Source organism: Cuculus canorus, chromosome 14 (genome assembly GCF_017976375.1).
Source record: "Cuculus canorus isolate bCucCan1 chromosome 14, bCucCan1.pri, whole genome shotgun sequence".
NCBI classification, from domain to species: Eukaryota; Metazoa; Chordata; class Aves; order Cuculiformes; family Cuculidae; genus Cuculus; species Cuculus canorus.
Window position 1 is genome coordinate 19,352,859 of NC_071414.1, and position 14,979 is coordinate 19,367,837.

The 14,979-nt window shown below is 50.7% G+C and overlaps 1 protein-coding gene across 4 annotated transcripts in view; it reads left to right on the forward strand.

Annotated features, from left to right (window-relative positions):
• The first annotated feature begins 1,238 nt into the window (after positions 1-1,238).
• ACSL6 (acyl-CoA synthetase long chain family member 6) overlaps positions 1,239-14,979 on the forward strand; it is a 54,149-nt gene continuing 40,408 nt past the window's right edge. For 3 of the 4 annotated variants that reach the window (XM_054079660.1, XM_054079662.1, XM_054079663.1), the window contains exon 1: positions 1,239-1,378. In XM_054079660.1, the coding sequence (XP_053935635.1) occupies positions 1,330-1,378 (49 nt within the window). In that variant the 5' untranslated portion in view covers positions 1,239-1,329. Of the gene's footprint in view, positions 1,379-12,437; positions 12,571-14,979 lie in introns of those variants that run through there. The other variant, XM_054079664.1, reaches the window with a different exon arrangement.

Here is a 14,979-nt window from a genome sequence, read left to right on the forward strand (position 1 = left end):
TTATAGCTGTTTTATTTGATTTTATGACACCAGGTGTAGCTGAAGTCAATTGCTGCAGGCCATGGGGGCACTTACCATGAGAACCGTAGTCTGAAGAACCAGATACAGTTGTCTTTGGTTCCCAGCTCACTTGTCAGGATACCTGATGATGGATTTCTGCTTTGAAAGCATGGATCTTGGAAACCAAATAGCCTTTGAGTATACTGGATGTGGCCATTTTCTAACAGCTTTCAGCAGTGGGCAGTGGTGACAGTAACACAAGTGACATCACTTTTAGTCAGCTGCTGGTCTTCTGTATGCATGAAATTTTTGAAAACCCTTTCTACACTGAATCAGAAGGAAACCACACTGAAAATATTGCAGTGCAACGGAAATTCTTCATTTGCATCAGCTTCATTCTCACCTTTAAAAAGATCAAACACCTTTATCTTCAAAGGAACTGTGTGCCCCGGACACTGTCATCATACCTGAGCTAGTGCAAATTTCTGATACAGGCAGGGATTTTTTTTGGTGTATTTTGGGTCTCTTCTTATGAAGAGTTGGATTGCTGCATATCACAGCTTTGAGCAAACGGTTCCCTCTGCTTGGCTGACCTGCCCTGTTTGTCACTCAAAAGGCTGAAAAAAGAAAGAGTGTGCCTTCTACCTCCTGCCACTCCTGCCCTGTTTACCCCACCGGCCCTGTGATTGTAAGAGGGGTGGAAGTTGCCAACTCACCACTGGTGTGACCCTTTTCAAACCTTTTTCCGCAAAGCACCTGAGAGCTCAGAGATTAATTTTCTGCAACCTTTTTTTTTTTAGGGAAAAATGTAATCACTAAGAATGGAAATCCGCTCTTCCCCTCCATGTATTTACTATCACACGTACCATTTGTCTCCTGTTTTAAAGCAGCCGTTAGCTGTATTCTAAAATGTTAAAATCCTTAGAAGCAACACGGTTCTGCTGATGAAGCCGTAGGCGCTTCAGCATCTCTGATGCTGGGCTCTAGGAGCATTCCTGCGCAGGACAATGCCAAACGGCAATTTCATCAGAGAGAGGTGAAAATAAGAGCCATTATGGAGTAAAGTTTCCCCCCAGGCCCGCCCTGCCTGCCCTACGCTCCCCCGCTGCCGACGCCCTCGGAGGGACGGGGCGCTCTCGCACGCCCCTCTGCCCATCACCCGCACCCCAACCAGCCGCGTCGCCCCTTTTAAGACGGAGCTGGAGGGCTCGGCAGCATGGGGAGAGGAGGAGGGCTGCTAAAAATACCGCCCTGCGCTGGGAGCGCGCGCAGGGAGCGCGCAGGGAGCGCCGCAGTGCGCGGCTGCACGGAGCGGGCTGCGCCGCAGGGATGCTCGCCCCGCTGCTGGGCTCGGCGGGCTCCGGCTGGCTGCTGCTGGGTGAGTGCTCCCCAAAACCGCCTCCTGCTCCCCGATTTCCACACCCCCCGCCCCTCTGTCCCGGCTCCTTCCCGCAGCGTGCGCGGCACCCGCTCCCCGCAGCGCGGGGCGATTCTCGGCCGCCCGAACCACCTCCGAGCGCCGCCGTCCCGCTGCCCCTCGCCTCCCCTGCGCCCCAGGAACGGTATTTCCAGCGTTTTGAAGGGGGGGGAAGGCAAGCGGGAGCGTGCACTTCAGAGCAAGGCTGGGGATGCGATTGTGTGCGTGCGGCACACCGCGAGGCTCCCGCAGCGCCGTCCCGCAAGCGCAGCTGCACACGCCTTACATAATCCCTCCCAAATCATCCCGCCGGTTTACTCAGTCGGTCCATCTTTGGGAAATTCTGTAAGGGTGCTGCATTGGCAGTGGGTGCGCGGAAGCGCAGCGCGGGATGCTGTAGCGGCGGAGCCCATTGTTCGTGGCGGGAGGGTCACAGCGGCTCTGGGCGAGAAAATCGTTGGGAGTCTGAAACAGGAGTCTGGCTGCGAGCGAGCTGAAGGTTCTGCTTGAGATTGTTTGCTGCGGCTGATGATTCAAAATCGAGTCCTTTCAGCGTGCCTGAAGTGTCTTTTCTAAGGAAAGGTGCGGTTCCCCCTTTATCTATCGAACAGCTTTCCTCTAGGCAAGCAGGCTTCCAAGGGGGAGGCGTACAGAGGGGAAAATGATATTAAAAGACAGCATCTTTGCATCGTTAGGTAAATATTCTGGAGGGGAGTGCCAAGAATGGAAAACGTATCACAATTATTTATGTTCATATCTACTCACTATTTTTGAATGTGAAATAGGATGTTTCACCCTGAAAAAAAATAGAGAACCTGATATTGTTGGCCTGATTTTTGTCTCTGAAAATATCCTCGTGGCTCCCACTAAAGTCAGTGGGGTTACAACTGCTTCTATCAGCAGCTTGGATCAGCTGCTTTTGAACTGTAGCAAAACTCATGCAGCGCAAATATGGCCCAGAGGGAATTATGTGGGTGAATCAGAAAGCAGGACTTGGCTCGGAGGCTGCAGGCGAGTGTTTGTTACAGTATTTTGGGCCCTGAGGCCCCAGGGACTGCTTTGAGCTACATTACTGGATGCACCAGGCTTGTTTATGACAATGGGAGGAGAACTGTCTCCTGGGCGAGCTCCTGCTCTCAGGCCTCCACGTCCACCAGGCGGAATTGATCCCTGTGCCTTCAGTCTCAGTGTTTATCCTGCTGCATCCCAACAGATCTTCCTGGTGTGTCCTGTAGTGTGTGTCCATTCAGGTGTCTCTGACTCATGGCCTCCCTTACTGCTGTGCTCATTTTATTTTGGCGTGGACATGACTTTAGCATGATGTTTTCGCCTAGAGAAGAGGTGCCCTTGGAAGGCAGACATGCTGTTATTGCCGTTCGCAGCAGCGCTCTCAGCAGCAGCCGAGATGCACATCAACACAGGCCATCTATGGGAGATGGATCCCGCTGGAGAGGCGAGGGCCCTGCCTGACCCAGCAGCAGGGCACTTGCTCCGCCGTGGGTCTGTGGTTGCTGCTGTTATGCATGGTCTTGGTTTTCTGGTGGTCCCATCCCATCAGACACCACTCCGTGCTACAAAGGAGTCACACTGGCTGTGCTGATTTACAGAGCGAGGGTCCCCTTGGCCATTGCAGCACTCTTGTTCATTTTAAATGGCCTTATCTGGCATCCTGACAAGGGTTTTGATGATCTGAGAGCGGGTCTGCAATGCTCACCTCAATGAAATTATGGTAGAAGTCAGAGAAAGACAAAGCGAATGATTTCCTAATGTGCAGGCTTGAATGGTCTGACAGATGCAGCAGACTGATATAGTAAAATAAAGCAAATAAACCCAACAACCAGTCCCACCGGGGATTTGCACATTGGGCTGGTTTGGTTGAAGCAGTACAAGGTTATAGTTTACCCCTTGCTCCTGCCCTTGACTAAAAGCAGGAAATCTCAGAGACTCCTCTGCTCTTCTCTTCCCTCTTCATTTCATGTGACTGCGGCCCTGAGCCTCTTGCCCACCCTGTCACTGCTGTCTTACAGCGAGGAAGAAGAGGGTTGCTCTCCTGACAGCTGCTGGAGGCTCCAGCAGGCACCTCTGCCATATGTGGAGGCACACGAAGGGAATTTTGCCATTGCTGTGTCCCTTTCTCTCCACCAGCAAGCACAGCTCTAAATATTTTTCAGTGCATGTTGGCAAAGGAAGCAGAAGGTTCCTCTGGTGTTGTGATAGAAAGTAGACTTCTGTGGTTCTGCGTCTAAGCCCAACTCTTGTGCTGCGACACAGAAGTCCTTGCTGATGCCCTGAAATTCAGGTCTCTGGATAAGAAGTATTTCCTGCTGCGCTTTGTGTATGAAACACGGCAAATGCCCAGGGCTGCTCAGCCCAGCCCATAGAGTGCCGGCTGCTGCACAAGAGGCAAAGCCTGTGTTATTTGATGAGGTATATTTAGTTGCTTTGATTCTCCATCCCTCTATTACTGCTCCATTTGAACAGTCTCCAGATACCATCAAAAGGAAAGAGTAAATGTATTTGGATGTTCCTGCTTCTCACAAGGAAAGAGAGCAAATAGCAGTTTTTCTCTGCTGCTCAGGACTCATCTAGACATTTATTTGACTCGTGTCTCCATGTACTATGGACATCACAAATCTATTCGAGTAATAAAAAGAGGAGAAATGCTTTGAAGACAGATGGTAAACTGAATTAACCAAATACCCACAGAAACAGGAAAGCTGACTTGGGAGCAAGCCAGGAACAAAGAAATACAACATTAGATCAATAAGAATATAATTGCCATTGTTTTGACGTCACTAAACACTGCAGACCACTACAGGGCTTAAACCTTTCCTTGTTATTACATTCCTGAAAGCTCTTTGAGAGAAATACCACCAGCTTCCCTCTCTGTCACTGCAAACGGTACCTCAATAACTTGTAGCTAACCAGAGCCTGGGTGAGACTGAAGGCACGATGGTAGATAATGTGACACAGGCATCAAGGGCAGCTCTTTTCTCATGGCTTTTTTTGGGGTTTTTTTTTTTTTGGCTTTTCTAGTTTATTTCTTCATACAGACACAAACAAAATGATTGATTTAACCACCCTCTATCTGAGCAGAAATGAACAGGAAAGAACAACATTGATTAATTCAATCTTTTATTTTTAGGCGCTCTGCATGTGTTCTTGGGTGATGGATCAATACAAGTAATGAGTTTCTTCCATCATTGCTATTTATGCCTTGTGCTTCTGTGCGAAGCCAAAGCCCTGCAGGTCCTTGGCACTGGGGTCCCATCTGTCCCTGCTGCCGTCCGTGCAGGGCTGCGGGTGCCAGGAGCACGGGCAGCTCTGAGGAGAGCCACCTGCAGTGCTCCATTCCTGCAACTCTCTGGCCTTGTACCCTCTGGAGAGGTAATGGTGTCCAAACGGCTTCGGCCTCTCTCCTCCTCTCCCTCTGAACAGGAGGGCTTGTGGAGCTTGTGAAGTCAGATACCCTCTTACCCTAGGAACTAGTCAAACACGGTGGAGTAAGTTGTACCAGAGACCATGAGGCTTTAAAATATGGATAAATATGCTTGACATATATCTGTAAAATCCATGAAACCCCAGTGGGAGCCCTCCCCGTGCTCTACTGTAATTTGCTGTCAGCCACGCCTGGCTCTCCAGGGGCTTTTCTTCCCAGACGTGCTTCCCAGAGTCTTCGTAAATCCTTTTTTGGAGATGCCAAGGAACTTGGCATTGATACTGTACAGTATGATACAGGTAAATGTTTTGCTGGGCTCCGATTGATTGCTATAGTGTGCTATCAGTGCTTATTGATGACAACTCACGTACTGAGTCAAATCATCCTTGCACCGTAAACATTGTCACGGAGCCTTTAAGGTGACCTGCAGCGGGTGGGGAGGCAGGCGAGGCCGAGGGAAGGAAGGAGCTGGGGGTGGAAGGTTTTGCCTGATTTTGCTTCTCATTATGCTCTGTATATAGATAACATAATAAATATTTCATCTTTATACTGGAGACTGCACTATGGAAAGCTTGGTGGCTGGTGATCAGAAAGGGTTAAGGCACTGAGATGAGCAGGGAGTTTTAGATAGAAAGGGTTTCAAAGCTGCAGGGCCCCAGAGCTGGTCCCCATGCTCCCTGCTGTCCACTCTTTACTCACCACTTGGACTTTTACCGGCAGTGATGGAGCTGCAATATGTAGCAGATGTTTTGGTAAAGTATGGCTAAAAATGCAGCCCCTGCTCAGTGTGGGCTGAGTTCATGGTAGGGTTTGGCAAGATCCTACAGAGAGATTTTCCCCCATAAACCCCAAGTATTGCACTTGCTGTCCCAGGAGCTCCCCTGTGAGCTGCACGAGGCTTTTCTGCTTTCTGTGCTGTACAGTGTACCACTGTCAAAAATGTGGAAAGAAGATAAGTCCAACCACCTGGTCCAAGTCATTTTCTTTTGCGCCACAGGAAGAAAGTGTCACTTGTCAAAAAAAAGAAAGTATCGTTCAGTGGAAATCACTATCTCACTAGGAAACCCCCAATTAAGGAAGGAAAAGTCTTTATATTTAGACCTGTGTGCTATGGTGTTGCAAGACTGCAGCTCACATTTCCATTCGCTCAATGATGTGGCTGCTGTGGTATAGATACTGTCTCAGAAACACCACATGTAAACTACACTGAACAGTTTCCACCTAATTGCTGCAAAATCAGTATTGGAAGGGTTGGCCTTGATGAGGCCAATGAGCTTGAGATACCTGGGGTTTATTATGTTGCTTTGCTTATTGAGGTCAACCATGTCAGTTGGCCCAGGGAGCAGTGATTCCTGACCATCCGGGATGCTGCACAAGCGGTCAGGTGCTGAGTGATTCAGGAAAGTCACAACCCCCGAGAAGGGGCTGATAGTTGCTGTTGCCTACGGCAGAGGTGGTTACCTGTATAAGCCCATCTTCTAGTGGTCAAACCCAAAGGCATCCCTCACCACTCTCACTGCTGAGTGTTGATAGTAGGAAGGAGGAGAGCAGCAGTCCCACACCTGGAAATAGCCACTTGGATGATCCATCTGGACACCTGGGGTTCTGCTTTGACCACAGATGAAGGGCAGTCACTTCAAGGCTATCAGTCTGGTCACAGCCACCGCAAAGCTGTCATTTCTGGGATGCACGAGTGCTGGGGTGGTAGGGACCTGGTGTGGGATGCTACCTTCAGCTGGCCCTTCAGCAGAAGTGTGACCCTCCCTGCTGTGAACACACTTTCAGTTTGGAAAGTTGTTCTAGAACCTTTTGCTCCAAAGTCTTGCAAGTTTCAGTTCAGATTTACTTATGACTAATCAAGATCCTGCTTGTTTGGATGCTACTGTGATGTCTCAGCCAAGCCATTTGTTCACCCGTGATGTTTCCTTCCTGACCCACAGCTCAGTCTCCTCTCTGAAACAGTTGCCCACATTGCCGCTCTCTGCTCCTGTCCTCCTGAGGTGGGTCCCCTCCTCAGCCTGGCAGACAGCCTTTGGAAGGGATGGGTTTCTCCTGCTGTGGAGAGCACAGGCAGTGCATGGGTGGGTGCAGAGGGCACCACATCTCTCTGTGGTTGATCCATCATTGAGGGAAAGCTGCAGAGCCTTCCTTTCCTGGGCTGGGCAAGCCGAACCACTGTGTTTGTTCATGGCCAGGAAGAAAAGGGACTAAAATGACCTTTCCTTCTCCCAGCACCCATGAAGAACTTGAGGCTAAAGCACACGAGCTGGAGCAGACCCTGGCTGCGCTGAGAGACGGAGGCTCAGGAGTATCCTCCTCCAAGAAGGATGTGCAAGTGCCCCTGCATGGTGAGGGGCAGAGCCAAGCCCCCCTTCGCCTCCAGAGCAACAACCAACTCCTTTCCCAGGGCTACCAAATCCCTAAAATCAGCTCAAGGAGCATTACAGACGTCACTGTGATCGCCGGGGTGTCCCGCGCCCTGCTAGATGGCACCAGCCGAGCCGCAGCCAGGGAAAGCACCGAGGGGTTTGCTAAGCTGGGATTAATCTTTTTTTTTCTGCAAGGGCAAGTGTGAACTGCTCAGCACAGGAACCGGTGCTGAAATTGCTAAGCTGATTTAATTTAACTTTTTTTCCCCTCCTTTTGAAAAAGTATCTCGAAAGAGAGTCAATCATTCTGTTGTCAGCTGAAATGAATTGGAAGTGATCTAAGCCAAATTTGCACTGAAATTACAAAAGGTGTGAATGAGGCAGACTGAAATGTCTTCTGCAGGGACCAGTATTTAAGTATAAAAAGTAGAAAGAACATTATTTAGAGCTTGTTTCAAGATTCTTTCAAATGGTGGAGAAAAAAAAAGACAAACATATCAGAATCCCTCTTGAAATGTTAAATGTATTTTATGCCAAATCTCCGAACAGTTCAGTTTCAGATAAATCCGTTCTCCACACCTCCCGATGACCTAATGCAGAATTACTTTTTCTTCCACAAAATGTTCAAATAACTCCTTTGAGCACCCAGCTGCTTGCGAAAGGCTACCCTGATGCCCCTTGGAGCAGAGCTGGACAAGAGGAGGCTGCAGAGCCATGGGAGCAGCTAACGGTGGAGGTGCCACCAGGAGAGCACGCCGGGCTCGGATCCAGCCTGTGAGCTCCTGGGCTTTCATGGCTCCGTGGACACAGAGTGTCTCCCTCCACCGCACGTCAAAATTCTGAGGATAACTCAATAAAATTCATAGAATGATGGAATGGTTTGGGTTGGAAGGGACCTCACAGCCCATCCAGTTCCACCTCCCGCTGGATCAGGGGCTCCGAGCCCCATCCAGCCTGGGCCAGGGCCTCACTGGGCACCGCTGCAGGGTGTTCCCTTCCCCAGAGCTCCAGCTTCAGCCACGGAACAGAATCCTGCCAACAGATTCCCGTCCCTTAAAGTCCATCCATGGAAAAGAGAACCATAGAATCACTCGGTTGGAAAGGACCTTTGAGATGCTCGAGTGCAGCCGTGCCCGTGCACCCCTAAAGCCCCGGGGCAGCCCCGGGGACCCCCTCCCTCTGCCCCCCAGCACCGGACAGGCCCTTCTTTCGCCTGAAGAGGTGTTTTTTGTGGCGGCGGTGGAGGCTCCTCCCGGCCCGGCCCAGCCCGGAGCTGAGAGGCTGCCGGGGGTGGGGTGATGTCCGCCAGGCCGACAGCGAGGCGGGGCTGCGGGGCCCTCGGAACGGGCATTTGCATATCCTCCGTTCCCGTCGTTAGGTTAAACCCGTCTGAAAGGGGAAAAGCTGTGGGTCACTGAGACTGAAGAATGGGCTGAGGGCCTCCCCCCACCTTAACTCTTGGAAAGCTGCTCCAGCGTCTTGGAGAGACGCGACTTAAAATATACAGAAAGAGAGGTTTAAAGGCTGCTTTTGCAGCGGGTAGAGGGGGGAGGGCGGGGATGGGGGAGAGCCTGGGAGCCGAGAGGCAGCGGGAAGGGGCCGTGGGCCTTTGGACTGAAAATTTGGTTGTGTGCAGCCGGAGGCAGCCCTGGGGAGGGCTTGTGAAATACAGCGTGGCCAGAAACGCCTCCCTGAGCACCGAAATGTCTGTGCAAACGGGCGAGCCAAAGGCGGTGCTGTGCCGGGCACAGCCATGGGCTGCGAGCTGCTGCTGCCCAAACCAGAAAGTGCAACGGCTGGAGAGGAAAACACAAATAACCCCAGTGCTGCGAAGTTAACAGACTCAAAAAAAACCCCTAAAGCCACAGCAAAGATCTCAAAACACAACCCGAGTGTTTGAAAACGTTCAAGCAATGAAATCACTTGTTATTGCTGTCAGAAGAAAAGAAAGTCACAGCGAAGTCTTTGAATATCGAAGGACATCTCAAATCAGAGCCCAAACATGGGCTTCTCAAAACTCCTCCATGAGATGACGCCAATCCCCTCTTCCCCCTCATTTTCTGTCACCGCGGCGGGCGCTGTGGTTGGGGTGTGGGTGGTGGGTGCCAGCCCTGGGACGTGCCCCGATGCCCCTCGGACACTCTCTTACCACACTCGCTGCAAAATGGAGACTGTGCTTCTGGGTGCCTGAGAACTGTTCTGAGGCTGGCAGCTGGGAAGAGATGCGTAAGCAATAAAATCATCATCGTGGGTTTATTTTTGTTCCCTTGCCATCCATTGGCATCCCTGCAGCGTAAGGAAATGAAAGGCTAGAGAGAGAGAGGAGGCAGAAACAGTGGCCGGGCAGCCTCGTATTAGTGTCCCTAATTATGGAATTAATTCTCTATTCATACATCCTGGTGCTGATTGTGAGTGGTCAAAAAATATGCCGTGTAATCAATAAAAGCATAATATTTGACCAAAAGACATAGAGAAGAAAAAGAGAATACTGAAAAGAAACATTCCTTCATCTTTTACTTATAATAGTTTAATTGGTGGCTAATTTGTTTCTGTTTCTGGCAGGATTTTCCATCCATGGGCCTTCAGGAACATAAGAGATACTGTTGGCAGATTTCTGTTCTGTGACTGAATCTGTTGCCCTGGGTAATGGGAACGTTCTACAAGATGAAACAGCAGTTTTTATTGAGTTAGCCTCAGAATTTGGAAGTGTCAACACTGGGCTGTGGAGTGATGAAAGCCCAGGAGCTCACAGGCCGGATCTGAGCTCAGATCCGGGTTCCTGGTGGCACAGCCTCGGTTAGCTGCTCGGGTGGCTCTGCATCCTCCTGGCCATCAGCATCACTGTTTAAAATTCAAGCTTAATCTGTGTTTCTCATTCATTTTGATGAGGCATAAAAGCACAGACAAATTTAATAGGTTGCTCTCTCTTCCAGTACTCTTCTTTCATGCTGTGTTTGACTGTGAGCATTAAAAGCACTATGATTTACTGATATAACTTTTTTTTTTCCTGGACAGGTAGGTTCTCAGCCAAATCTCATAAAAGTCCTTTGAAGTCTTTCCATTGATTTTACCGGTAGTCAGGTCTCACTGGGCTTTAGACCAGGTGGTAATCAGCCCAAAAGGTGAACCCTTATTTCCTTTGGACGTGTAAACATCTCTGCTATTTAACACACTAAAGCGAGGGTTGGGTTTGGGCAGCTTTCTCCAGAAGCAGAAGTCACTTGAGTCCTGGTTTGAAGCACAAAGGGCTTTGTAGCTCCTCTTGCCTTGGCTGGGTGCTCAGCACCTCCAGACTCAGCCCCACCAGCGCTCGGTTGTGCAGAGCACAGCTAATACACCTGCAGGAGGGACTCTCGCGTGCTTGCACCATAGTCTGAGTTCCAGTGCCAAGGGCTCTTCGAGCAAAACCCTGTTTATGGCCAACATTGTGCTTTCCCTCTGCTGCGTGTCCAAAAAAGGAGGCTGTCTCCCCATAAAACGCTCTCCCAATTACTCTGCTCCACAAATCACCAGACAGAATATGCCGGGGCATTGGGGAAGCTTTTATTCTGGGTATTACTTAGTGTGTGCTTATGTTCATCTTCCCTTAAGGTAGAAAACGTAAATCCAGTTTCCCTCCTTTGTTCTCTCTCCTGTGGTTGTTCCAGCAAGTGAGTCCTTGTGCCGTATGAATGTGCAATGAAAGCAAGACAAAGGAAAGGGAATAAACTGCTCAGGGTATTTACTGGGGAGGTAGAAGGATCTCAAGCTGTCCTGAAACACACATTGTACTGAAGCTTCCCATCCATGTTTGAAGGTGTATCTCCTGCTGTGATCTCCACAGAGGTAGACAAGAGCATCCTTTACCAACAGGAGCTTGAAAGAGGACCTCTTATAAATAAATGCAGACAGTATTTATTTAAAATCAGTATTCCCACATCCCGTCCGGAGCACTCCTTCAGGAATACAACTGCACAGGCACTCAAGCCCCCAGGCAGCCCAGGGGCCATCACACACAGCAAATATTTTCCTGACCACAAAGTTTCTGTCAAGCTGTGGCTCTTAAGGAACAAAGGGGCAAGAATGTGAGCTGGTGACTCTTGTTGAGGACCCATTAAGCAGCACTGTGATGCTGATTTACACCTGCAGACCATTTAGGCCAGTACTCCCTGCCCTACCCTGGGAAATTTATTGATTAAGCCTGATTGCAGAATACCCACATGTGAGTAATGTTTGCAAGCTTGCCTAAAAACCCATTAAATATCCGTCCCTCCTCATTCACGAGCCTTAAGGGTTATTTGAGAGTTCTCTAGTACGTGTTGTGAGTGCATAGTATTACCAGTGCAGTTTAGGACAGGTCAAACGGATGCTTTATTAATGATGATAACGGTGAGAGTGTTCAGACAGCACCTCCACCCCCTGCTGCTCTGCCAAGTGACTGTGGAGGTCCAATCTCTGTATGGCTCCAGGGGAAAAAAAGAAAGGTGAGTAAACCCGTAATTCCTGTGCTAACAAAGCCAGGTTTCCAGCCCTGGGAGGGTGCCTTGCTAATTGCACAACTGTGAGAAGGAATCGAATGCTAAATGACCCGGTGAGAGGGAGAGGGGCTGCTGGGGGGCTCTGGGGAGGGACCCGTCCGGGGTTATCCTGGCTCCCAAGGGGGGGGGCTGTGAGCAGTCGGACACTGTTGGCATTCAGTTGAAAACAATGTTGTTTTAGTCAGGATAAATGTCTTGGCCAGACCTCCCGAATCTTAAATAGTAATAACTTCACCGCCGCAAACTAATTGCGAAGTTTTTGATTTGTTACTATTGGTGTAACTCAACAAAAGCCGTGTGTTTTGGCTAAAATGATTGATAGTTTTTTTCTTTGCTTTTAATATACGTAGCAACGCAAGGATGGCGTTGGCGATAGTTTTTCTGTTTTATCGGTTGGGGTGGCTTACATCTATTCTACTCGGGCAACGAAGAGTCTGATCAGCAGACTGGGACTGCAACGCAAGCGTCAAACCCCTCCGTTTATAACGCAAGATGCCGCGTTGCATTTCAAACCGAGCGTTTGCAGGAAGGCTTTTGCGGCTTCGCGTTCAGACGCCTTTCCTCGAGGCCCCCCGGAGCCCCCCGGCTGACAAAGGGGCGCGTGGCGGCCCGGCCGTGTGCGCAGAGGCTGCGATGAGGGCCCCGGGGTTACCCGGGGGCAGCGCTGCGCGCTAATGCAGCCTAAGCTGATATTAGCCAAGCTTAACTTCTTTGGGCGCGTTGCAGATGGAAGGGGGTGGGCCGTCCCGCGGTCAGCAGTTCTCCGGCGAGCCCGACCCCGCGGGGCGGCGCAGCGCCCGGCCGTGAGCTGAGCGGAGCGGCGGAGCGGTGAGCGCGGCGGGGGAGGGCGGGGGGCTGCGGCCGGGAGTGCCCCCGCCGGGGCGGGGGAGCGCCGGCACCACGAAGGGTTGGAGGGTTCTGCCGTCCCCTCTCGCTTCGGGGGTTTCTAAGGGCGTTAGCGGCGCAGCTCCAGCCCGGCTCTGGCTGCGGGGGAGCCGGGAGCCGCGGGAGAGCGCGGCAAAGGGAAGAGCTCCGCGGGGTGTTTGCCTGGTGTCCCACCAGGGGCTGACAGTGTCCCGAAACTCTTGTTTTCCTTGAGCCCTCCGCCCCCTGGAGCTGTGCCGCGGGTCGGGGGCTGCTGGGGGCCGGGAAGGCTCTGCCGGTTTGGGCGTCGTTCCCCCAAACTCCTGACATCAGGGCTTGTTTCCATAGCAGGAGCTCTGCAGAGGCCGTCAAACTCATAGAATCGTTTGGTTGGAGAAGACCTGTGAGATTTACGAGCAGCCATACCTGGCTACTGGTAAACCCTGTCCTCATCTACCTGTCTTTTAAATGCCTCCAGCGATGGGTCCCTCCCGACCGCCCTGGGCAGCCCCTGCCAGCGCCGAGAACCCTTTCAGTGAAGAAATGTTTGCTGCGTGTCTGATCTGAACCTGCCCTGGCACAACTTGAGGCCATTTCCTCTTGTCCTACCCTTTGTTACTTGGGAGAAGAACCCAGCACCCCCACAACCTCCTTTCGGGGAGTTGTAGTCAGTGGTAAGGTCTCCCCTCAGCCTCCTTTTCTCCAGTCTAAACGCAGCTCCAGTTCTCTCAGCTGCCTCTCATAATTCATTTAATTGTGGTTGACATCCCGCCAGTTCCTAGGCTTTCTATATATCAAGTTTCAACCACTCGGACTCCAAGGTAGGCTCTTTGCGATGCACATTGCTGTCTGGGATCTCCAAATGGTGACCAACGTGTGCCTTTGCCAAAGCTGCATGGTGGTGGTAGGTTATAAGCGTTAAATGTCCCGTGTGATGCGGTTCCTAGTGTAAAACGCTGTGAATTCGCGCCTCCTTCAAGCACATAACCACATGTGTGCTCCATCCACGTGGAAAGCACCTGCCGGTGCGTGAGGTGCAGACGCTGATGGGGCTGTACCCTGGTGTTAGGTACAAAACTTGGGAACCTTATCAGTAGGCATGAAATACCTGCTCTGGATGTTCAACGGGGTTTCTTGCTGCGTTGTGTTAGTGTGTGCCTGTCTGGCGTCCCATCCTTTGGCGTGATGGGGACAGATTGGGTTGGTGATGTGAAGAAGATGCTTTTGGGGGTTTCAGAGAGGTTCATGGAGGGTCCTCCCTTGTTCCCAGTGGTTGTGGCACGGCAGGTCAGGCGTGGATGCTCAGTACAGCTGCTGAGGTGGCTGTGTGCAGCTGCGGGGGTTCCTCAGCAAGCCTGCAGAAGCTGAACGTGGTTATTTGCTGTTTGCCACCACGATGAGAGTGATAACAGTGATAACGATAACACGGTGTGCGATCCCTGCAGAAATGGTCTGAGTTTACTGGCTTTACGGGCAAGAGGAGATCTCTAAAGTTATGTTTCTTTAAAAGCACGGTGACATTCTTGCACACAGAAATTATGTGGAGTTTATTTTGACCAGCTCTGGCTGTTTGTGGACACTGCGATGCGGTGCTGCCCGTCGGGTGCTGGCGCGGGGCCTGGGCAGGCAGAGGGCACGGCGGGAGCTGCAGGGCTGTGGAGCGACAAGGCTGCAAGGAGGGGGTTGCTTTCCTTCACATCCTTTGACACATGACTTGCCTGGTTCTTAACCCTTATTTTCTTGCCCTTTATTGCACTGCAAGGTTGCCAAATAAGCCTTGAACAACTGTCAACGCCTTCTTTAGCTGCTGGTTTCTTTGGGATAAAGCCTTGATGCCGGCAGTCACACAATGTGTGCGCAAGGTCTGGATAAAACCCTGTCTCTGCAGGTGTTTTTATATCTTCAGGATCTCCCCTTTCCTTCCTTTTTGTGTGATCAGGGTCCTTCAGAAAAGTGCAACAACTTGCAGGGCACTTGGTTGGTAATTAACCTGGGCTAATTATAGACAGCTTACTGCAAGTGAGGGATACAGCTGTGATTATTATAGTTAGATCATGACACTACTGTTACTTTTTTCTTAAGCTCCTGTTATTGATGTCATTTTCTAGTTTGAGATTCTACCATGACAATCGCAGCACCATCTTCACGGACACACATTGACACTCAGCTGGTTGAGGGCCTCTGAGTCTGCCTGTTTGTTCTTATGGCTCTGTTTGTACCGCAGCAGCAGAACAGTAAGTTTTGGAGCTCTTCAAGTTGCAATATTGTCCTAAAGAGAATTGCTCCTATAATAAAGACAATAAAGTTTAGCTATTATATAGTAGAGTTATCAGGTCTCAGTCTGTTTTCTGCAGCAGTAAATGAAAATGTGCG